The 22,818-nt window shown below is 40.7% G+C and overlaps 1 protein-coding gene across 1 annotated transcript in view; it reads left to right on the forward strand.

Annotated features, from left to right (window-relative positions):
* SPATA5 (spermatogenesis associated 5) overlaps positions 1 to 22,818 on the forward strand; it is a 161,926-nt gene that overhangs the window by 24,769 nt on the left and 114,339 nt on the right. Inside the window, 3 exon segments of the mRNA XM_009096324.4 lie at positions 224 to 433; positions 11,554 to 11,607; positions 11,993 to 12,072. Coding sequence (XP_009094572.3) covers positions 224 to 433; positions 11,554 to 11,607; positions 11,993 to 12,072 — 344 coding nt within the window.

The following is a 22,818-nucleotide window of genomic DNA, read 5'->3' on the forward strand; positions in this document are numbered from 1 at the left end:
TTTTAGATCTGTCTGCTTTTTTGGTAAGACATAACACATGCCTTTATTCCTGACAAGCCTGTCTTGTGCTTCTTGTTTAATAAAGACTTTTTGAAGAAGTGACTCATTAAAAACAACTTCGTTAAAGAACCAGTACACATTTTACAGAGCATTTCTGATTTGTTTACTTTTTCAGTAGTTCTGCTCCATGGTCTGAATTCAGCAAAAATGCTCTGTTCTGCAGGTATCATGGTCAGACATAGGAGGACTAGAAGATGTCAAGCTGAAGTTGAAGCAGGCAGTGGAATGGCCTCTCAAACATCCAGAGTCCTTCATCCGAATGGGGATCCAGCCTCCCAAGGGTGTCTTGCTTTATGGACCTCCTGGGTGCTCAAAAACCATGATAGCAAAAGCTTTGGCTCATGAAAGTGGCCTCAACTTCTTGGCAGTGAAGGTACGCCATTCACGCTCCCATTTTCTGAGCTCCTGTGTGATGCTGATGGTTTACCAGTTTCCAGTGTTGAAATCCAATGGCTCATAGTGTTTGTGTTCCCTATATATGCTCCTGCAAACACCTTGTAAATATCAAGTAAGTTCGTGTTCTTGTATGCTGTTAAAGAATTGTTATTTATTTTGTCACAGCACAGATGTGGGATGGACAGGTAAGCTGTGGAGTGAGGTCTTAAATATTGGCATTGTTTAAAGTCTTTCTAAAAGTGGCAACAATATTTGTACTGCAATTAAATCAATGTAAATGAAAAGTGGCTCTGGATAGTGGATAGCTGCTGTTACTGTAATAATTACTTGAGTGCATGGAAATATCATCTAATCTCTTACAATCCTTTTTGTTCCTCAGGAAGGTCACTTTCTTTATCTCACTGTCCGTGTTTCATTACAGATTTTTCTTGTCCTATTTGCCTTTTTTTCTGGGGAAATAGTTCTACTTCATCGGTTTTCAGAAAGCTTGAAAAATCAGTTATATCTTGAATACTCTTATATAAATGGGATATTCTCTCAGCGTTAAGAAACACTTAGTATAGAAAAATTTTGGATTTCATTGCCTATGAATCAGTGTAATTGATCACTGTGGGTTGTATGGATAACACATGAATGGAAGTTATTTAATAATAATACTGAGCTTCACTGCATAGGAAAGGGAAAAAAAAAAGATAGAGTGAATCCACATGGGGTAGTCTTGCAGCTGTGTCAGAATGTTAATGAAGTGCAAGAAAAAACATTTGTTTAAGTGTTTTGAAAGTATCTCCTCCTCAGCAGTAAGATCACGTCCCCTTCTCTGTTGACCATCTCTTGAGTCACAAAGCCTCCTGTGTTAGTTTCCACACAGCTTCCTCCTCCTCCCATCCTTTCAGGCACGCTGTGGATCCTCTCTGGGAGCAGAGGCAGTTGTGTTGACCCTGAAGCCAGCAGCCCTTCACTGCCCGGGCTCCCTGGGATTACAGGCAGCCCTCTGGGTCACAGTCACATCAACAAGGGCAGCCTTGGAAACCTCAGCCCTTAAGAAACACTACCTTTACTGCCTCTTCCATAAAGACAAAGTAGTTCTTTGTGCTCCAGAGTTACTGGTAAACAAGGTAACCTTTTCCTCCGCCTCTGCTTAAAAGAAAACATTCCTCTTTGTCTCACCCTAAGCACTGGTGCCGGGGAGGGTGGGGAAAAAAGGTAGCAGTCTGGAAAAAAGAAAATCAGTTGAAAATGGGTGTTGTTGCTATCTTGTATCCCTCGATGGTTTTACTGATGCAGTTAATTGTCTGAGAGTGAAGGGTGGCTGATGCTGACCAGGAGGTATCCAAAGCTGGAGTGATGGGAAATGCTGGTGTACAGTCATGCAGCATTTTTCCATGGTGGAGTTCTGCATGTGCAACATTCTCTGTCATTGACAAGCTGCAGAAGTGTCTGGCTCTAGGAAATTGCCTGTGATTCCCAGTTGGTTTAAATCCCCTGGCCTGGAACTGGTCAAATATTCAATGTACAGATGTTTCAAGAAGCACATCTCTGGAGCATGTCCAACCTTGGACATGTTGACTCCAGGAAAGGAACATAGCCCACTTTCTCTAACTTCACATTTGTTTCCTGGACAGAAAAAGGCAACATTCATCATGTACTAAATGTGTTAAACATCGTCTATAGCACTTTTTCAAGCACAACAGGCATGAATTAATTTCCACTGCAAGTGTTCCTGCAATAAATCCAAAGTAGATGAATATGTGAGGTTTTGGTTTGTTTTGTTGGGGTGTTTTTGAGAGGGGATTTTTCTTTTCTTGCTTATAGCCCTATTAATTCTCCCCTTCGCTATATAATATCTTGGATATCCATCCCTGGAACTGACATCAGGCATTTTGAAATGAAAGTGCGATTCTTGATGATTTACTTTTCAGACTTGCATTTTCATTCCAGTCTCTTGGGAATAAGTAATTCTGGTGAAAAGTGTCTGCTGTACAGCTTGTAGAATACTCTTTTGGGATAATGCAGAGGGCAGAGGTTCTTGGGCCCTTCTGGAGCAGGGGCTGCAGGCAGGAGGCACAGCTCTAGCTGTGGGAGCCTGCTGCTGGATGCTGCCTCTTCCCTTTGTCTGTGAAGCCTGAGAGGAGATCGACTCTGTTTCGTGCAGTGCTTGCTCAGTTCAGTGATTTTTGGAAGGCTGGACCTATTGTGTCTGCACGCTGCATTTCAGAGCCATGAGCACAGCAAGTCTCAGCTCCCATCAGTTCTGGATGTACTGTCCTTGTCTGAGCTGGCTGTGCTGCTTCAGTGCAGCAGGTATCACCCCAGCCTGCCTCCAGGCAGGCTTTGTTTGCCAGATGTGTCTGTGCGCTTTGGACAGCTGACTGTTCAGTGAGACGTTTCAGCTGGGTTATGAGCAAACTGTTCAAATGTGACCTTTCCATCTGTCTTGGGCATGGGGAGCTGTCACAAGGCAGCCTCTGGCCCACGTCTGACTGGCCTCTCGTGAGGTTTGGGAGATGGGCTGAGTCTCCATGTCATTTCTGGGCAGAGGAGCTGAAAAAAATAACGTGATAACAGATGTTTGACGTTGCATCCTGTTCTCTCCTGAAATCTATTGTGAGGTTTGAATGGTTAGTGTTACAATGAATGTTGCCCTTTTGTAAACATGCTCTTTGATACTTGGCCAAAAACTTTTTATAGCTGTATTTGCACCAAGATTGGTGACCTTTTGCTTTTCCAGAGCAAAGCAGCTTGTTGGTTGGTTTGTTTTACAAAGCAATCTTGCATATAATTCCTCGGGGGAATAGTTTATTTTTGCTCCTTCTCTTGACTTTCTTTGTCTCTAATACAATGTATCTGCTAAATTTACTTGGGGGGGAGGTTGTCAGCTACTTTCCAGGGGATGGCTCTTCCTGCTCCTTCCCGCCAACCCCTTTTTCTAAATCTCTTGTAGCGTTGAGGCTTTTCAGGGTTTTAGTGGTCATCTGGATTATTCCCTCCTCCAAACCTCTGTTACAGAAAAGGCAACTGAGTTGTTCTCAGCTGCTTGGAGATTTTTCAAAGTTTTGCACTCATGGATACAAGCGAGTGTAAGACTGCGTGAAGGAATGGATTAGGATAATTTTTTCATTCTGCAGGATTGAACATCAGTCTTGACTTATCAACAGCTTTTGATCTGACTGCTTGTTTCAGTCAGCCTTCTTTGCACTTTGTCTTTCGCAATCCTCTTCTGCTTGTACCGAAGTTTGTAATTTTCTTCTGAAATGTGTTTTATGCATTTTTTGTACTAGTGAGAGAAACCCCTTATATTCAGGTATTGGACCTAACCATATGAATATGATGGGGATATAATTTTCAGCTTCTGCCAGGCTGATGACACCTTTCTGTTATATACAACCTGTCTCTCTGACATTTTTGCTTTAGATGTCATCTAGCTTTCTGAAACTGAACATAAAGGAAATGAAACCCTTTGTCATTGTATTCCCTCGTTTGGCTATTTATGCCGTAGGTATTTCTGTGGACTGCTTTGACAGTTCCTGCATTTAGGGTCATCTTTGACTAGCTGATTTTTTGAGCTATGTTTTTGTGAGACCACTAGGATTTTTGTGGTGATATTATATTTTTGGAAGAAACTCACCTGTCTTGCTGTATGGCATAGATAATTATCCCTGCATTTGTCTTGCATCTTGGTTTATTTAAAAGTGTTATGACAAACCCAGATTTGGGTTTGTCATAACACTTCTAAATAAACCTGCCCTGTTGGATTTTTAATTTCTTGGTTTATTTTATTTTTAGGAAGTCCTGTGTCATTGTATTGTGCTAAGAATCAAATGAATATTACTTTTCCTTACAAATTTTCTGTTGCTTTTCTGGGAAGCAATTTGCAGGGAGAATGTGTGGAATTTTTTTCCCCCTCCTATTATTGTGCTGTTTAGGTCATTAACTTTACTATCAAATAAAAGAACCATTGAGCTTTTTTTGGTTTTAACCTATTTCAGAATGAACACTGGAGTCTGCTCTTAGGATGTCAGGCTGGGAGGTACCATGAGGATACCCATCCAGATAAACTCTTATCACCCAGCTGTGATGATCTGATCCATGGGGAATTGGAGTTCTGTCTTCTGTCCAACAAACAGATTACCTGAGTTTATAACATACATAGCAAGAAAAAATACGTAACATCTATATGCTTGTGCAGGTTTGAGAAACATCATTTTTCCTCTTGCTGCTTAGTGTTTTTTAACATTTGTCTGTTTAAAATCACAAGTAAGACAAAGCATCACTTAGGGCTAGTGACAAAAACCAGCTTAAATTTTAAGAAGTTAAATGCCTTGCAGTTCAGCTAAGCGAGGCACGGTAATTTTTGTAAACAGGATGAAGCAATACTTGAAAAAGCCCACCACCCAAAACAAAGAAAACCAAACCCACCTGTGACAGTAAGGAGTGTTTAAGGATGTCAGCACTGAGCAAACCACTGGTACAGATGATGTGAACTATACTGTTCTTGAACTCTAATTGGAAACATTCGTTAGGAGATCCAGCTACATTGTGATTTAAAAAAACCCAAAATATTCCTGACCTTTTATTTGCTGTTACTTAAGAGCTTGGGCTGAAGGAATCTTTTCTTTTTTCAATGAGCAGTAATTACAAAAATATACACTGTTCCTAGGGCTCTGACTTCACCTTGGCTTGGTTTAGCTTCCTGTATCACCCAGCCGATGCTTTTGTACCACTCCCCGTGCTTGACATGTGCTTAAGCTTAGTTTGTCATCTGGGTCAATTATGTCAAAATATTTTCCAATTCAAGTTTCCTCTGCTTTTCCCTTCAGCTCTTGGCTGTGGCAGCTCCAATAGATTAATGAGGCTTGGAAAGGTCGACTGCTTTGCTTTGTGAAGAACTGTCACTGAGTTTTGGGGAGATAGCTTAGCCTTTTGATGGGGATTTCAGTGAGCAGAAGCCTGAAATAAGAAAGCTTGGTCACTGTAAGTAGTTTAAAAGCAAGGCATTTAAGATGAAAAATGCAGAGCCATTGTGGTTTTATGAGAAATTTTGGCAAACATTTGATAAAATTTCTGAAAAGATTCACAGTAACACATTTACAATAACTTGATATTTAATTAACAGATAGTAAAAATAACTCTGTTTGAAAAATTTGACATTTTTTACAGGGGATAACAAGTTGAGATACTTTGAGCTATTTAATCTAGAAGCTTTCTGCGTATTGTACTCAACTAAAAAGAAATCATTCATCCATGCTTACTAAAAGTGAATATGCAGGCAGAAAATGGTTAAATATAATCCCTATCTCTTTGTCCCTTCTCAATTATCTTGCAAATTTATTTTTTTATTAGCACGTAGTTTCCTTCTCTCACTTCAAGTTACCAGCGGAGGAATGGAGTGTTGCTGGAGGTGTGAAGTCTCAGCAAATAGGTTTTGCAGCAGGGGTGGCTCATTTTGTGTGGTTTTGCTGTGTGGTTTTTGATCCTGCAGGGATCCTGCCCTGATGATGTCAGAGGCACTCCGAAGGCACTGGTGCATGCAGTGAGTGTAATTCAATGTTTCCAGTCAGCTCATTCTGCAGTGCAAATCCTGGCTTCTGTCTTGTTTAAAGAAGCCTCAGAAGATTGTCACTGGAGTTTGCTGGTTAAGACAAATGGCAAACAAGTGGACTCTGAGGCCAGGCAATAAAGAAAATTGGATATTATAGTTTTCTTTGCAGTCTTACCATGCTGCTTGTTACAACTCCACTGCAGGGATTGGGGATAACAGGGTTTAGCCAGTTTGCTCCCTTATACACCTTAGAGCTCACAAGCACCTGCTGAAATTGAAGTTTTTCAAACCCCAGACAGGTGTCAACAAGTTTTTAAGGTCCTCTGGAATGCAGGGCAGAGGAAAAGGAAGTGATTAAAATGGTGCATGGTGGTTAGCCTGGGGTTTCCATGTGCTGAGAAGCTGGGAATGATGCAGATGAAATCTTGAAGCAGCCCTGAAAGAGAAGAAGCAGGCTTTATTCTTAACAAGCAAACAGAATGCGTTTTCTGAGCAAATAGTTTTTTGTGCAGTGTAACCAATTACCAATCACACACGTACAGCCTCTCCTTAGAAAGAGCCTTACTGTTAAAATCAAGGAAGTTTCAGAGTTTATCTTGTTAACTCGCTTCCCTGCAGCCGCCCTGAGTCGTGTGCTGCTTTGGTTGGACTGTGGGAGGGATGAAATAGCATTTTGCCATGGAGATTACAGTGCCAAAGGACTCAATAACTGATTTCTGAGTCTCTTCAGTGTTGTTAGAGTTGAGCATAAGGCTGAGAGAATTGAGATTGTTCAATCTGGAGAAGAGAAGGCTTAGGAGTGACCTAATTGTGGCCTTCCAGAACCTAAACAGAGCCCACAAGAAAGATGGAGAGAGACTTTTTCCAAGAGCATGTAGTGACAGGATAAGGGAGAATGGTTTTGAAATGGAACAGAGTAGATTTAGATTAGATAGATTAGGAAAAATTCTTTACTGTGAGGATGGTGAGGCAGTGGCAAAGGTTGCCCAAAGAAGTTGTAGATTACCCATCCCTGGGTAATGTTGAATGAGGCTCTGAGCAAGGTGGTCTGGTGGAAGGTGTCTCTGCCCATGGCAGGGAGGTTGGAATGATCTTTAAGGACTCTTCCAACTCCAGCCATTCTGTGGTTCCATGACTCTATCTCACCTTCAGTGTCCAGACTGGAAAGAATTAAGAAAATATGCTGGTTTTAGCTCTATCAAGGGTGTATTGGTGGGGTGGGATCAAACTTTGCTGCTCTGAGCTGGATGTCTAAGCATCTCCTGGAGTCTTAGGGGAAATTAGCATATGGCAACTGAGAGGTGAATGTCTGTCTGCCCAGATCAGCTAATATGAATGTCTAACTCAGATGCCAGTGTGTGACTGTGGGCACTGAACATTGCCCTAGGAACACAGTGTGAACAGTTGAAAAAGAATTTTGGCACTTCTGTACTTTTTTTTGTTGTTCTTTTCTGAGATTCTAGAGACATAATTTGAAATTAAATATTAATTATGACTGATCCTTTAATGTCTGATCATTTCTGCTTTGAATATGGCAAAGAAGGAATTGTGCACTATCTTGTAGTAATAATCTAGAGCAGTAATCTATTGGATGAGGTATAAGCTTTCTAGCTGGATCTTTAGAACATAGGAATTGTACTCTGTGGCTGTCACAGTTTAATGTGTCTGTGTAAGAGCCCAGAACCTGTATGTGAGGTTATCAGGGTATTTCTGAAAAGTCCAGACTGAGCTGTGTGCTGGAGTCATCTGGAGCTGTGCCCATGTGACTCACTAAGTGCATTACTTGCCTGATTGTCAAAAAAGTGAAAAAAAACCAACATGTAGGAGAAATCACTGACTAAATTTCCTACCCAAGTGGTGGAAAAAATCTGCAAGTGGTCTTAAGCCCTGCTCAGAAAAATGAGTGATACTCTTTAACTTCACGAATAGCAGATATCCCTCTTCCAGTTTAAAATTGCCTAGAGAACTTCTGTCAAAACCATGTGTGCACAAACTTATATCATGTTGCTGCATGTATACAAGGGTTTTATCTTCTGTGCAGTTAATCTTTCAGGAGTTGATTCTGATAATATTTTAAATGCAAAAAGTTTTTGGTTTTTATTAAAATAAAAAAGAAATTAAAATGCATCCAATCCAGACCATAAGCAAGTAGAACATTTCATGATACATGGGGATCTATCTTGTAAGTGGGGATGGAATAGTCTTTAAACAGTCTTTATGCCTGGAAACTCTCTCTACTTTGAGGCTGAATAAAGAAACCTCAGCAGTATCCAGTGGGCCTGAATTGGCAGATTTTTTACTGTCAGTCTGGACTCTAGCTCACAAATGCTTATGTGCATGGCTAAGCTACAACTACTTCTGCCAATTTTCTGCTCCAAATATTCTGCTGGTTTTGGAGTCCCTCTGCAAATGTCCACAAGAAACAGGTTTTATTTCTTCATGTCTGCTTGTATGGAAGATGACTTGTTGCAGATGAGAACAGAGCTATGCAGCATTAGACTGGCCCATTTTTTACTAGCACCTCTTGGTCAGTCTATCAACAGCTATAAAAAGCTTTTAAAAAGAATCCATATGCTCACCCCTTGGCCAGAAATAATCTTTCAACAAATGTCAGCTAACTCAAGCTCATGTAATTTGATTTTTAAAGCATTTAAAAAAGCACTGAAAAATAAAATAAAAAAACTCTCCTGGTATTTCTTCAGTGGCCTCCAAAGTCTGCTAAAGGTGAGCTTTGTGAAAATGAGAAGCTGTAGCAGCTGCCAGCAGGTGACTTTGTGGTGGCCTGCAGACTGCCTGTCCTGCAGATTTGTTTTACAAATAAGGGCTGCTATCAATCTGAGCTAAAGGACAGCACAGGTACAGACAGAGCAAGGCAAAAGCTCAGCTCAGGTGGGACCAGAGCTCACCCAGTTCATTTGCTACCTCAAGCTGCTTTGAACATTTCTAGTTTTTGTGTTGTGGTTTTCAGTGTTTGCATGATTGAATTGTACAGCAATTCCTCCTCTTCTGTGTGTGCTTTGTCTTTGGAGCCTTTTCTTTTCTTGCCATAGACAATAAGGATTCTGAGCTGCTCACAGTAAAAAATGTGACACTCAAATGGAGTGCTGGTATCCCTCATGAAGGGTGAACTCTAGGAGACTTTCAAACTAATTTTCATGAAAATTCTCCACAAAGAGACACAGGTCATTAACATGTAGTAACTCACCTGGAGTTGCTGCCTAATGGAGAGAAAAATGGAGAAAAACTTCATGTCGAAGCTTACAGCAAAAAGTTGCATTCAAAATAATTTTCTTTGAAACATTTAAAATGGTATTTATTGCTTTGATGTTGCCTTCATCATATTTTAATGCTTAATTAAAAATAAAACTACAAGCATCTGAAATTATATTGTACCTTAAAGCTCAAATAGGGTGTTTTTTTTGCTGAGACAAAAGAAGATGTCAGGTTGTTTGATGTTGGGTCATAGAAGAGGAGCACACCGTTGGCACGGATGCGTGTGATGTTGGTTTCCATGGGAATGCTGATGTGAATGAAGATTACTTATGGGAATAAGGGCATGAAAGAGAAAGTCCATAGGCTCCAAGGAAAAGTTAGTGAGAGAAATCTATAATTGTGGGTAGAGTCTGCAGTGGTTTCTCATTGTGACAGAGCTGCATTGAAAGAGAGGACTCTGCTCTCGTTCCTTAAGGATTTGTCAGGGCCGTGCTATCGGATTCCTCATCTGCCCTGGATGTGATGAATGACGAGGGCCTGGAGCAGCTGGGCTGTCTCTGAGCTGCAGTCTGGCCCTCGCTGACTGCTACACGCTCCTCATGGGTGATGTCAATAGCAGCAAAAGGCTTTGTGCTTCTGTCTCTCACCTTGTTTTTTGTGGTTTTCTCCTCACCTTGTTTTTCCCTTCTGTCTTTCCTGCATTCCTTGGTTTTGTGTCTGAATAATTCTGGTTCCACACAGGTACCCACCAGACTCCAATTTTGCAGTCATTGGAGCCTCCAGGTGATGCTTTAGCTGCCACAGCAGTTGCTTTAAGGGTGGATGTTGCTGAAAGAAAAAAATGCCAATTGTATAATTTACCTTTCCTACAGGCAAGGCACACAGTGCTGGCCCTATCAACTTTTACAGTGTAGCTTTGGCCTGTGTGGTGCTCTCGGTCTCTGACAGCTGCACTCACCTGGTCCTTTGGATAAAGAACAACTCTTTGAAAAGAAAGAAATAAAAATGGTGTCTATGCCTGGATGCTTTGCTGATATCAGATAACTTGTGCTTTGCTTTTCAGAGGATATTATTTTTTAACCCTGACATGAGCACAGGTGTTTTCCAGTGTTAAGGTAAAGTCAGTGCATTAACTGTTACTGCAGGAATGAAAATGAGCGTGGAGAGGGGAGGCTGCAAAAACCAGTGTGCTGCATTTTTAGAGTGATGAATCTGTGTTCCACTGACCTAGGAACAAAGTCCAGATGGTCCCATTTAAAGAGGGCTTGTAACAGAGACTGTCATTGCCAGTGCATAAATGTGTGTCTGCCACACATTCTTAATTGTGACATACCTGCTGTTAAAACTGCCCTGTGCTCTGGGCTTTTACCTGAAGGCATCCACAGCTGGGAGGAGGTGGTTCAGCTTTCTGACTGTGAAGGATGTTGTTTCTTCTGGGGGAATTACAAGGACACCTGTTGTTGCCTGGAAAATAGATTGGAGCCGCTGGCTCTTGTCGTTCAGGGCAGCAGATAATGATCCTTGTTTGTGGCTGCAGGTCAATGTTGATGCAAACCAGGCTGAAGTCAATGAGTCATTACCAATCCCAGGAGAAGCTGAGGCCCATTAGGAAGCATTATTTAAGCAGCCTATCTTACAGGATACAGCAGAACAGAAAATACTCTGAGAATCTGCCATTGTTTTACTTTTTATAATTGTAAGTACTTGTTCAAGACTGGAATGCTGACCCTGTGGTCTCCAGTCTGTTCCTGGTGGACAGGGCTGTGAGGATAAACAGGCACCACAGCAGCTGGCACTCATAATCCGGCTTGGCAGCCTCAGCAGAGCAGTAGGAATGTGCATGAGCTCAGACACCAAACAGCTCCCTTGCTAGGGATGGGTTTCAGGTGTGCTGCAGTGGAGCTTCTTGCTTCACCCTCAGAGTGTCAGGTTCAAAGAAGTGCTGTTAGACATTGGTTTAAGTCACTGCTGTGGTGCTTGGTTGGACAGGATGCAGGTTGAGAGTACAACCTGCTTTGTCCTTCTGGCGGATTTGCAGCCCCTTGGTGTGCTGTTGTTGAGCACTTTTAAGAACCTCACAGCATTTGTGTTTTGGGTTAATTCCATTTCTCACGAAGGTACTGGCCAAGTATCAGGATGAGAGGACTAACCAACATGCATAGGAACTAAAATAAATGGAGAAAGCTTGGTACAGGTAGAGGGTAAGTAAAAATGCACCCATAAGGCTTACAAATGACAAAATCTCAACATTTTTTGTAACAGAGCATGACCAGTGTAGCACTGGCAGATTATCTCAGTCATTTTGTATACAAATGTGTCATGCTTTTGAATTTTCTATTTTTCAGGGGCCTGAGTTGATGAACAAATATGTTGGTGAGTCTGAACGAGCAGTGAGAGAGGTGAGAAAGGGCAGGCTGTGGATAACATTAGATACAAAGCTTCCTTGGCTTTCAAATTCTTCTCTGCTTATGAAGTTATCATTAAACCTTCAGAAAAACTCCTTCTGGTGTAAACTTAAAAAAAAATAAAAGGAAATGAAGCAGCAGGGATATCTAGCTTTCTGCTGCATTGATACATGTTGAATTTGAGATCCTGTGGCAGCTTTTATTACTCTTTAATAAAAAATTTGTTTTAAAATAGAAACAACCCAAGACAGGCTGATGTCTGTTACATGAAGCTCTGTCACTCTTGAGGTGTGCAGGGGGTAATAGTGTACTGTAAATGCTTCCTTCCCTTAAAACTGGGTATTTCATTGATTTTTTTTTTTTTTTTTTTTTTGTGTAGATCTTCAGGAAAGCCAGAGCAGTGTCTCCTTCAGTTCTCTTCTTTGATGAAATAGATGCCTTGGCAGTTGAAAGGGGAAAGTAAGTAATCCTGTTACAAAAACAGCAGTCACTATTTCCTGATAAATTATTCTTACATTGTACAGTCACAAATTTATTTACCGTTCTAGAATTATTTTATTAAATATCTTCCTTCTTTATACAGAAGGGTAATGTGTGACTTTTACTCAAGCCTACTTAACTTGGCATAAACAGGTAAGCTGATGGAGTTCCTCCTTTCTCATCTCATTAGCAGGAATGAATCTACTGGTTCTCATGCTCTTTGGCTCTTTTCTGTGGTTTTACCTTTTATTTCCAGTAACTTAACTCCTTTCTTTTCCCAGGGTTGTTGCCCTGGCCTAATTTCATGTCTCCATCAAGCAAACAGTAGGATCATAAGCTACATAACACAAATTTCCAAGGAGAATACTCATAAAACTAAATTTACGCCTACGTTTAAATGTTTTGCAAGACTGGAAAAACTTCATTAAAAGATTTGGGAACACTTGTGTCCTTTTATGTGTGACATTGAGGAGGGATTATTGTGCAAACAGCTAATAGTATTTTTTTTTAATATTCTGCTTTGTGATGGTTCCAAGAGATGTTTAGCTCATGTCTGAAGAAGAATTATTGCAGTTTTGAGTTGCCACTACACAATTTAAGATTTGACAGGCTTTGTAAGTGGACTTTCTTGGAGGATACCTCATAAGTGTAACTGTTGCAATAAATACTTTTATCCTGTTTTATTATGCATGAAAAGCTACCAGATAGGTGCATTAGAAAGTATTTGTCCTGTTTGAAGGCACACCAAAACTTCAACATTTTTCTGAGAAAAAAGCTCCCTCAGCATCCCTTTTCTTTTCCTTTTGTATTGCAAGAAGGATAACAGGAAAGGACAACTGGTGTCATTTTGATGTTTTGGTGACACAAATAAATTATTTGTGTCACAGGAGGTGGCATCACATGTAGCATAGAGCTGCCCTGTGAAGCTGCTAAGAAATGCACATTCTTACTGTTGAAAATGCAAAATCTGATGGAAGATGTTTTCCTCAGAGTCCTCCTCATGTGCAGTGTGTGCAGCTGTGAAATTTGTGAGCTTCCTAGAAGTGCCATGCACTGAAGCAACAGAGAAATTGCAAAATTATTTGCTTGAATCAAGCCAGTGGAGAGGAAAAAAAAAAAATCATCCCCTTCTGCAATTATTAATGTGTTTAGCTTCCAGAACCAGTACTTCATCAAGATCAAACCTTTTGGAAAGTTAAGCCATAATACATTTTAAAGAGTTTTTTCACACCGTGCCCTGGAGTTGATGAGTTTGTTTGTTTGTTTGTTTGCTTTTTAGGGAGTAAACAACCTGATTTTACCTTACCTGGGACTGTCTGTGGGGGGTAGTAGTCCTGGCACAGCTTGCTGAAGAATGTGGTGTGACCTGCTGCAGTGGTGTTGTGCTGGAGACATCTGGTTTTGGAGCTTTAAAAAGAACAGGGCGGGACACACAAATATTTCATTGTCAAATCTGAACCAGATGGGAGGTAAAATATGTAGCAGAGTTCTCATAAAATTCATCTGAAATTAAATGGTGTAGGAAACCAGACAAGGCACTTATTAGAAATGGCCCTTTTTTACAGGCTGACTTTGCACAGTAGGAATTTGCAAATGCACTGGAGATGCTAACGATTTGTGGCCTCTGGAGATCCATTTCCTGTACTATTACTGACTGTGCTGAAGTTTTCAAGGAAACACCTGTTTATATTGTCTCCCCATTCTCTCTGTTGGCTGAATTAGTTTTCTTTGCCTTGGCAGTGAAGAACACTCTGTGATATAGCTTTGTGAGAGTTTAAATCCTCGCTAGGATGCTGTGGGCTTTGTGCAGAATGTGCTACATTCCATATCTCCTGGGTAGGCAGCCTCTCCTGATCCTACCAGGGTATGTCCAGAAATCCAGAGAATCTGAAATTGTTAAGTTAGGGGAGTAATTTTACCTATAATCTTGATCAGAAATACAGATGTGAAATAACCTCGAGTAAATAACTTAATGCTTTTATTCTTCAAAGCACCCTGCCAAGTGTTCATTAACTCATTATTTAGATTTGACTAAAACTTGTGGTTGTTTTGCTCCCAGCCTTGTGTAGAGATCACTAAACAATCCCTTCTCAGCAGCAGGGGTATGTGAACTAATAGATTTTGTAATAAAATGAGTGTAGAGGTAGACAAAGAAAGCTAAGGAATTTTCTTGTTTGGGGCATTCATGATAACTCCTTTGCATCAGGTAGTGCGTTCTGCCACTGTACAAGCCTTTGTGCAAACACTGTGGCTGCGCTCAGTTATGCCACACTGTTTTATTTATTACACATTCCCAAGCCATAATTCATTCCATAATTCTAATACATCTAACATGCTACCTAATGTAACTGTCTCGTGTAGCAGTTTTGTTTTACAAAATCTATTTCTGTGTGTTTATTAGTTAGAGCTAACAATACTTTAAAGTCAGCAAAAATTATAGTAATTAACATTGTTCACTGTCAAAATGTTTTATTTGGGAAAGTTTATTTCTTATCCAACCTGCTTAGAAATTCCATATGTTTTATTGGTATGAACAAAGCTCCTGGATTTTTTCCTTGTCTGCCCACACCCTCCCTATTTTGCATGTAGTGGACACACCAATAAATATTGATCAAGGAATTAAGAATGTGGGCTGGACACATACCAGTTTTAAGGATAGTTTATGAAAATATAATCCTGCAACTCTGAAGAAAAATAGTTCAATGCAAGGAGCTTGAGATAAAAATCTGATGATCCCTGATGCAAGAAGTTGAGAGAGTGATTCTGAATGGTCTTGAGTTTCCAGTGTGGCAGTGAAGATGTAAAGATACTTTGAGCTCTGTTCACTTCTGCATTTTGTTCTGTTACTCTGAGCTTCTAATGCTCATGGAGGATTTTTCCATCTCTTTCTGATTTATGTTGAGATGTTAGAGTAAGTTTAGAGAGAACTGAAAATGAAAAATTAGTGGCTCAGTGGCCTGACTGTAGAGAAAAAGGGAGGCATTCACCATGACTGTTTCTAAAGAAAAAATTATAAACCTGTGGTAGAAAAATGGTAGAAAGTTAGAGGTGTCACAGTGAAGTCTGAAGAGGAGAAATTATTGAGAAAGGAAAAACTTCTTCAGTTGTTCACCAGGAGAGGTGAACCATGAGATGCATGGAGCCTTTTTTCTCTGCTTTATGGTTCTAATTAGCATTTGCTTGCACAAGCAGATTGTGACTTTTTCTCTGCTTCCCCATACTTTTGAAAGATGCTGTTGTGACTTTTTGTAGGACAGATTGCACCAAAGCAGGACTGGTCCAGATACAGCAGAGTGGGAGCAGCAAAGTTTGCCTTGAAGTAATCCTGTGCCTGCACAAAGCTTGGGAGACTTTACAAATTACACAGCTGCTGAGAGTTATGGGTATTTGTTACCCTCAGTATCCTGACCATGTAAAACCTAATTCTTCTGGCCATTAGGGGTTGCCAAGAGGGAAATGGCTTGGTAATTAGACTTGAAAGTGATGAATGAACTTGAGTCTGTGTAAATGCAGTGCAGACAGTCTGTTTGCTGAACTTCAGAAATCTCCGTGCTTTGGAAATGGGACATGGTTTATATTAGTAGGATTTTTAGGATTTTTCGGCAAGAGACATCCTTTCTTGTTTTTCAGAAGCAAAGCATTTCCCCTTTAACTGCAAGTCTCTATAATGTAGGATGGGAAACTCTGCAGACTGCTGTGAAAGGCAGTGATAAATTCTGTTTTCCATGGGGAAGAAAAAAAAAAAGGGACAAAATCAGTACCTTGCATTTGACTTGTGGAGGCCAAAAGTTGGTAGATGAATATTGCTAACCTTTTCAGGGTGAGTATAGAAGTGACAAAGTGAAGGGACTCTGGTACCAATCCCCTGAAACCACAGAATGATGGTGCTTTTTTTGGGAAAATATATTGTCCTGTATGCTGGGGGGAGGATAGATAGATTCCTAAGCCACAATTTAAAATAGTCAGAACCACTGCAAGACACATTCACTGTTTTCACTTTAGGTACTAAAATCTTTGCAGTCTCAAGTTCTGAGGCTCTCAGGCTTTTAGAAGAACCTGTGAGGAACAGCAGCTTCTCTTCTGTAATGTACCACCTCTGCCTTAAACAGGGATAGTGATAAATCTTCTCTTTTTAAATCAAGACATCTTTCTGGGATATTTTAGCTCATATTTATTTATCCTCTACCCTTGAACTTGTCATTGTATTTTAGTGCCTGTGCAGATTCCCTGATGCAATGGGCAGCATCTGTTACTGAAGGAGCTCGGTGTGTTGCATCCAGTAATAAAACCCACTGAATTCTGTGGGGATGCAGCACAAGGGAGAGGTTCTTGGCAGAAATCCACCTTGCACAGGGTAATTAGCAGTACTGAAACTGGAGGAAGTATTGTCCCCCTGGTATTTCTCATGCAAAGACAGGAGGACATGAGCAAAGTACACCTGGAAGATACAGAGTTGTCCCCTGCCATGGTTGTTATGAGGGACCCAAATTAAACAACTTTGTGTCTCTGGCCTCTGTTGGCACTGGTGTCTCAGAGCCGGGGGACATCAGCTGATTCCCTGCAATAGCTGAACCATGTTTGCACGTGATGGAGAATTGAGGCATTCAAAACTTTTGTGACTGCTGTATAAATTCTTTAAAGGTTTGGAATTTGGTATCCAAACAAATATTGTCTGGGGAAAAAAGCTGCATGCCTAGTGCCAGCTTTTTATTTTAGGCCTAACAAGGACTGGTGAAAGAGGAAAGTTTTGAAACTATTTTATTTTACAATAAAGCTTGTAACTGATTTTGGAAGAGCAGTTTTAACAAATTGCTCATAGTTCATGTGTATATACAGTAAATGTCTGCAGTCCCTTTAATTTTAAAGTAATCTTGTTCGTGCTTTTGACTGTCAAGAATCCTGTATCATAATGTGGTTTTGAATCTGTGTTTCTTCCTTTTTGTTTACAACCCCCAATAATTTGTAGCTTCCCAGCCTACTTTATAATTTGGATATTTGAAGTCTATAGAGACTTTCATTAACATCAGTGAAAGCAGGACTGGATCCATAAACCCTTTTCTTGAAGTCATCATTTTAATGATAGGCAGGAGGAACATAATTGGAACTAAAATTTATGAACAGTGAGCCTATTATACATATTGTTATAATGAAATGAAATCCAGTCTAGTTAGTTACTTCTAGGTCTAAAATACTTTCAGCTTAAACTGTGCTTGCTTGCCTGGTAGGCGTGATTGATTACAGATTTAAACTTGATTAACTTCCAGGAATGCACAGAAGAGAAATACTGAGAAAAACAGAATGAAAGGAAGTGGGAAATTTACTGTGCATCAGGAGTGTGCTTGCTTTGGAATTGTTTTTTTATTTTGTTTCTTTTTTTTTTTTAAGGCAACATCACTGTTAGCAGAATAGGAGAACTCATGATGTTAGCATCCTTCCTGTCAGCCAGGCAGTGCTAGGGCAAGCTGCAGGTGTGGGCTAATGCCAGTCTGCCATGGATGTGCATCTGGAATCAGCTCCAAGCAGATGGAAATGGGTGATGGATCACCACCTAGGCACTCAAGCGTTTGGAGATGTGCTTGGGGAAAGCCCTCTGGAAGAAAGCCTGTTAATTCCAAACCTGTCTCAAGCTGCCTCCTTTCCTCCTTTTCTCTCCTTTCACTGTGTTTCATTTTTCTGGGTCTACTTCATTAACTTTTGGAAGCTGCAATAATGAGAAATTTAGGTGAGTGGAAAAGGCTGCTTACACAGCCGTGAAGGATAATTAGGATGTGTCTGCAGCTGCCTGCAGGCCATTTGTTTCAAAGTCACCTGCTGACAGCTGAGCACTGTTTCCTGTTTTCACAAAGCTCATCATCTTTTTAGGAAAGCTTGCTTGCAAGCTGGAGACCACTCAAGGAGTACTTGGAATTCTTTTATTTTTATGTGTTCTTCTAATGCCTTGCAAACCAAATTACATGAACTGCATTTAATTGGTGAATCGACAGTTGGCATAACATCATTTCGGCATGAAGGTGACAATGAAGATAAATATTCCACCCTGACTGAATTTCCCAGACTTTGCTTAGGTTTCCTCTGGGTATTTTCCTTCTGTGGTACTTGAATTTTGTGCTTGAGAACACAGGGAAGCTATGAAACACTATGGTGGGTAGTAGTTGGTACAGTTGGTGTGTACAGGGTCCAACAGTGTCTAATTGTAAGGTGCTGATGGAGGGAAGGGTTTAGGATCCTCTTCTTGCAGGGTTTTCCTGATCACACAGGTAGGAAAATTCCCTCCCATGAAGAATATTTCTTGTCTGAGCACCGAGTGGGCTGCGTACTAGAATGTTTTGGGGTTGGGTTTGTTTTTCAATGAATAGTGAAGCCTTAAGTGATCATATTAAAGATTTGCATGCTGTATGTTGTTCTTAGGCTTTTTAACAAGATCCAAGCCTGTAGTAGCTGTAGTGGTCTGAATAATGATCACTGAACTTGTACCATTCACTTGATGGAACATTCACAGAAGTAAGTTTGGCCCAGTATTTTTTTTAATTTGACAAGCCTGCTTTTCCTGACTGTCGTGGCAGTGTCCATTCTGCTGGACAAAATGCCCCAGTGATGGAATTTTTGCACAAAATTTGATATCAGGGACCATCCTGCAGTCATTGCCTTTCTGGTAATGCAATGGGAGTAGATAATTTTTTTATTTTTCAAGTGCTGTGGAAATCCTTAACCTGCCAAAGGCGTGTTTCACCCGAGTTGGTGAGGGAGAGCAGTAAAAACGTGTGACAGTTAATTAGGATCGCGGCAGCCGGATGGAAAACCCGGCCTTGGCAGGTGCTCCTTGCTGACAGGTTCCCCCTGTGCAGCCCCCACACAAATGTCAGACTCAATAAAAATCCTTCAGGCTGTGCGAGCGGGGCGGCTCTCGTGTGGGAGTCTGCTGGCAGGGCGCTTCTGTATTTCAGGGACCTTTTACCTCTGTAGTTCATGGAGAGGTGCAGAGTCCTGCCAGGAGGGTCTATTTGAACCTGTTCACATTTTTTTGATACCGAGCATTTTGTCATGTCAATGAGTTTTACATTTGTTTTGATATGAAATTATTTCCAGAGGTTTCAGTGAAAGGGTTATTTGAGATGATACTCCGTCCACAAGTATTTTTAAAACCTATAAATTTTGATTATAATTGCGATTCTTTTGTTTGAGGGGGAAAAATAATAAAGCCGGGTTTTATTAGTGTGTAAATCTTGCCTGATGGGATGCTTTGGAAGAGAAGGTGGGCTGGACTCCCTTGTCACAAAACCTGCATTATAGATTTCAGCTATGTGGGGATTAATCCATCTGCAGTAATTTATCCTGGATACTTCTCCTGAGGTCAGTCTCTGACCTCACAGCTCTGCCTGAGGTAGGGTCAGCTGTGCAGCAGAGGGGTCTTCCCACACTTCCTCCTGCTTTTGCAGCCTCACAGTTGCTGTGATATTAACAGCTCTCAAAATGTTTCTGTGTCAAGATTTCCTGCATTTCCACATCTACAGTTTAGTGTAATTAAGTTAAGGTCCTGATTCTGAAGCCAAGGTGTTCTGACAGGCTTTGGTGCCATTGAAGTCAATGGTGGGATGGAGAGTCACTGGTTCTCCTTTATGAGATTTAAGTGGTGGTGGAGACTTAAATACATTTTTCAGTGAAAATGACATCTGGTGTTAGAAAGGCAGTAAAATGAGTATTTTTTTCAGAAGTGCTCTAGATGGTCAGATGGTGCAAATGTATGTTTGCTTTAGTTCACAGTGGTGGTGCTTACCAAATTTCATCTTGGGGTGAAACCGCAGTGACTGCATTCTCAGGCTGTTTTTAGTTTTCAAATATTAAAGAATCTGTTAGAAAAAGGGTGGGGAGGGGGAAAGGAAATTAAATAAGTAAAAATGTACAAACCAAGAAGTTGCTGTCAAAAAAATGCCTATAGCAGGAAGGGTAACAGATTTAAATGTGATTTCATACATCTGGTTATGTCTGGAAACAAAATCTTCTTGGCTTGAAGATCTGTATAAGCTAGTGAACTGTGTGTACTCCTCGGTGCAGTGATAGGATCAGGCTGTGGTTGCTTTTATATCCCCTGGAAGAAGTATGAGAGTGGTTTAAGGTGTCCAGGGGGAAATTTCAGTGCCCACTAATACATGAATCCAGCTGGCTTGAATGGTCATTGGATATAGCCAGAGGAGATAGAAATAAAAGCTGTGGAGAGCCCTCTCCTGCTGTATTGATTTTGGAGCTGGTGCTCCTGATTCATCAGGACAAAGGCAGAGTTAATTCAGATTAATTGTGACTCTTTGGTAAACTGTAGAATACATGGTTTATTCTGCCAAAATGTGTATTGGGAATACCTTTAGCAGAAGTAAAATACCAAGAAGTTTGTCTTTCATATTCAGTGTGGATAGTCTTACCTGACAGGCTTCAGGAATCTTTTCTGGTGGTCAAAGCTGAGTGCACATGTGCTTTGTCTGAGACTGGTGGGACACTTGCAGGAATATCACATTGAGGAGGATTTCTGTCTCTAATTGCTGTAACGACCTTCTCTACCTTTAAAAACTTCATTGGGGATTGTAAATAAAGTGCAGTTGGCAAAAAATTAAAACAACACATAGCCTAATGTATTTCATTAGGGCAGCACCAGCGGTTGCCTAAAACTCACACATTTTTTTATTTCAGAGGTGTTTCAGGTTGGGGCACGGCTCCTGGTGCACACAGCCATGCACACACATGGCCCTGCATGGATTATGTGAGGGGCTTAGCTCTGGCTGCCTGGATTTGCAGGCAGCGTGTTGACAGGAAATTAGTTTGTACCAGGACATGCCTTTAGAGGACCATTTCCAGGCAGTTGTGAGGATGACATCAACGTGTGGAGGTCAGGTGGAGGTGGGGGGGGCCAAGGCAGCCCCTTGGCTGGAGGTTGGTTTTGGCAGCGCCTCCGTGGGACTGGAGGGTTAATCATGGTTTGTTTCTCTGGCTGCTGTTTGCGTCAAAACTCTGGGCAGCCTTAATGAACGTTGCCTGTGTTAATTTGGAAGCCTGGTGGGAAAGCATGGGAAAATGGAAAATCGCATCCTTGCGCGTCACCCCCGGGATGAACGGCTCGGGCAGCACCGGAGCTCTCGGAGCACACCGTGGCTCTGAGGCAGCTCCCAGCAGCTGGGGAAGAGATCTCTCCCTGTGCCTGCCTGGGATTTTTACAGGGTGTCCTGTTCAGCCAAAAGCTAATTTATTGTAGGCTGTGCTAAAATGGTGTGATAGCTTAGTGAACTATGTAAATAAAAGCACTAACATCAGAAATCCATGGTGTCATGGGAATCAGGCACTTCTTCACTTGATACTGGATTTGTTATTGATATTTTTTGTATGCATGGGCTTAAAATTGTTTAATTCACTTTTAAGAGGTAATAATAAAGCCCCTAATAGTGTCCTAGAAGCCCTGCTATTATTTGAGCTGTATTATGCCATGAGTGATTGCCTAATTCAGTTTTCTGATGATGCCCTGATTGCATGGAAGTTTTTGCAAAGTGCATTTCCCTGTGGGGATTTTCCTTAGAATAAACATTTCTTTAATGTGTTGGGGTTTTTTTTTTTTTTTTTTTTTTTTTTTTTTTTTTTTTTTTTTTTTGTTTTTTTTTGTAGTCAGAAGCTTGTAAGGGAAATGGTTATATTGGGGAAAGATGTAATATCCGTTCTAGCCACCTCTCTCTAAAATGAAATATTTCTTTTCTTTGTCTCCTTAAAAAAAAAAAAAAGTTTAGCATCTCTTCCAAAGTCTTCTAGCTTCAGATCATCTCAAATAATGTTGACATTTTTGTCCCAGTCTTACAATTCATTTTTCCTTTGCTGCTTAGCATTTTCTTTTGCTCAGTCTGTTGGGTATAAAGTGGAGTAAAATTGAAACTCATGCAAGATGGGAGGCCTGGATCCCTAGTGAGACTAGCTAATGTTACAAAGTTGATTTTAATTTCCTTTAAGCTGTGTGTCTTTCCAAAAGCATTTGCTATCCATGTCCAACACCTGAAGTGTTTTATCACACTCAGCCCTCTATAAGTCAGTGGGACTCTGACCCATGGGTACATTAGAAATACTCAAATATGGCTTGGGAATTTCCAGTGTGGCTGCAGAAACTCCAGAATCTGACAACCAGGTAACCCAAGTCCCTTCTCTAATATTTCTTAGCAACCTAAATATTTTACTCTCTTAGCCAACATTTATTATAGCTCCTTCAAGATGTTTTCCAGACTGGGTGTGATAAGTTCACTGTTGTGCTCTGGAAAATTGCAGAACCAGTTGTAGGATAGGAAAGTTAGGGGATTTATTTGGAGCTGTACAACAGTGATGGAGCCATTACCGTTGCTTTGGCTCTGGGACATCACTGTGGTGGCAGTGCTGCAGCAATAAATGTGTATAATAACTGTACAACTGTACTTGTGCACTCTCTATCTGATGGAAATAATTGAAGCACTTACATTTTAGTATATTTAATATTTTTATTTTTTGGAAAATGAAAACATCAGGAGGATCGTACTGCACTTCTGTGTGTGTAGGTGCCTGTTTGTCTGTATAAGCCTTAAATAGGACTTTTGGAAAAGGACTTGCAAAAAATTTGAGATTAAAAAATTATCTCAATCCTGGTCTGGTTTTAAGTATCAGACTTCTTTTTGCTTCTTAGTTTATAGGGATCCAGAAGAACTGGAGAGATTAATTTTTTAATTAAATGTT

Source organism: Serinus canaria, chromosome 4, assembly GCF_022539315.1.
Source record: "Serinus canaria isolate serCan28SL12 chromosome 4, serCan2020, whole genome shotgun sequence".
NCBI classification, from domain to species: Eukaryota; Metazoa; Chordata; class Aves; order Passeriformes; family Fringillidae; genus Serinus; species Serinus canaria.